The sequence below is a fragment of the Emiliania huxleyi genome, assembly GCF_000372725.1.
Source record: "Emiliania huxleyi CCMP1516 unplaced genomic scaffold EMIHUscaffold_8641, whole genome shotgun sequence".
NCBI classification, from domain to species: domain Eukaryota; phylum Haptophyta; order Isochrysidales; family Noelaerhabdaceae; genus Emiliania; species Emiliania huxleyi.
The window spans coordinates 1-1,240 of record NW_005195556.1 but is presented as its reverse complement, the minus strand read 5'-3'; the positions used below and the strand labels follow the sequence as shown (position 1 = coordinate 1,240).

The window sequence follows — 1,240 nt, the reverse complement described above, 5'->3', positions numbered from 1 at the left end:
GCGAGGCGCCACTCTGAGCGGCGGAAGCCGTCTTGGGTGTCTAGAAGCGTCACCTCAAACGGCGGCGCCTCGACTGTTCGCGTGGAGGGCGTGATCGTGGGGTGGAGCTGGAAAACCACCCGCTTGATGAAGAGCCCTGCGGCGGCAGAAGTGGTGTGGCGGTGGCGGTGGGCGGGCGGGCCGGGTCGCGGGCGCACCTGGGTCCTCGTCTGGTGAGGCGGCGCGGACCTGCGCGGGAGATGCCGCGGTCGTCGGCCTCGAGGGGTGCAGCGCTGCGCTTGCGTGTGGAGGCGGGTGACGGGCGAGGTGGCGGGCGGCGGGGCGCACATAGACTGTCCACTCATGCGACTTTGACTCCTCGGCCTCCTTGCCGCGCCAGTAGGCGCACGAGCCGACCACAATCGGCCGCGACGCCTGCTGCACCGGCACCTCGGCGGAGGCGGAGCCCGCGGGAGGAGGAGGCACAGGGAGAGGAGCCGGCGGCGCGGCGGTCGCGGCTGCCGCAGCACTCAGACTCGCCGTCGACATATGTGTGTGTCGCGAAAAAAGAATTTGCGCCGTACCACAACACTCGTGCCGCCGCCCCTGCCACCCCTGTGTCAGTGTGCCTGTGGTAGGAGAGACTGCCAGCGACAAGCTGGAGGCAGGTCGCTAGACTGAGATGAGACCGCCAGTGGATGTGGGAGTCCACCGCGCACCGCGCTGCGAGCCTGTCGTGTCCCTTGTCAGGAGCAGGAGAGCCCCACCTGTCCCCCTGATCGTCCTTCCAAAATCCTGCTCGTGCAGGTGGGGACCCTGTCCTCGTCCCATCCCTCGTTTGGCGTGTATGTTTTCTTTCTTTCTTTCTTTCTCGCACAACACTAGGCACGGGACTAGGGCGGTGGCGACCGGTGTCGACACGTCCCCGTCGTCCGTGCCGTCGCCCGTTGGGGGCGCTGCCGCGGGCGAGGGCGCGTGCGGCGTGCCCACTGCCGCCGCTCCCGGCACCGGGGCGAGTGTGGCACCCAGCGTGCCGGGCACGGGCGGGGGGGCGGCGCCGTCGCCAGCTGCAGCTTGGGCGTCGGCGGCCGGCGCGTGTCCTACGGGTGAGGCGGCGTCGGGGGCGGCGGAGATGGAGCTTGGAGGCGACAGAAAGGGGGACGGCGGGCGCGGCGGCGGCGGATGAGGGGGCGACGGGAGGGGGGGCGTCGGAGGTGGAGGCGACGGAGAGGGGGGCGACAGACGGATAAGGCGGCGGAAA

At 70.6% G+C, this 1,240-nt stretch overlaps 1 protein-coding gene across 1 annotated transcript; it reads right to left on the bottom strand.

Moving 5' to 3' along the window:
• Positions 1-53: 53 nt before the first annotated feature.
• On the bottom strand, positions 54-528 carry EMIHUDRAFT_125230 (hypothetical protein; the record flags this gene model as incomplete). Its single annotated transcript, XM_005758420.1, has 3 exons — positions 54-136; positions 198-228; positions 328-528. Coding segments are annotated over 3 exons (315 nt in total), but the record flags the coding sequence as incomplete, so codon positions are not given.
• Between the last annotated feature and the right edge of the window lie 712 nt (positions 529-1,240).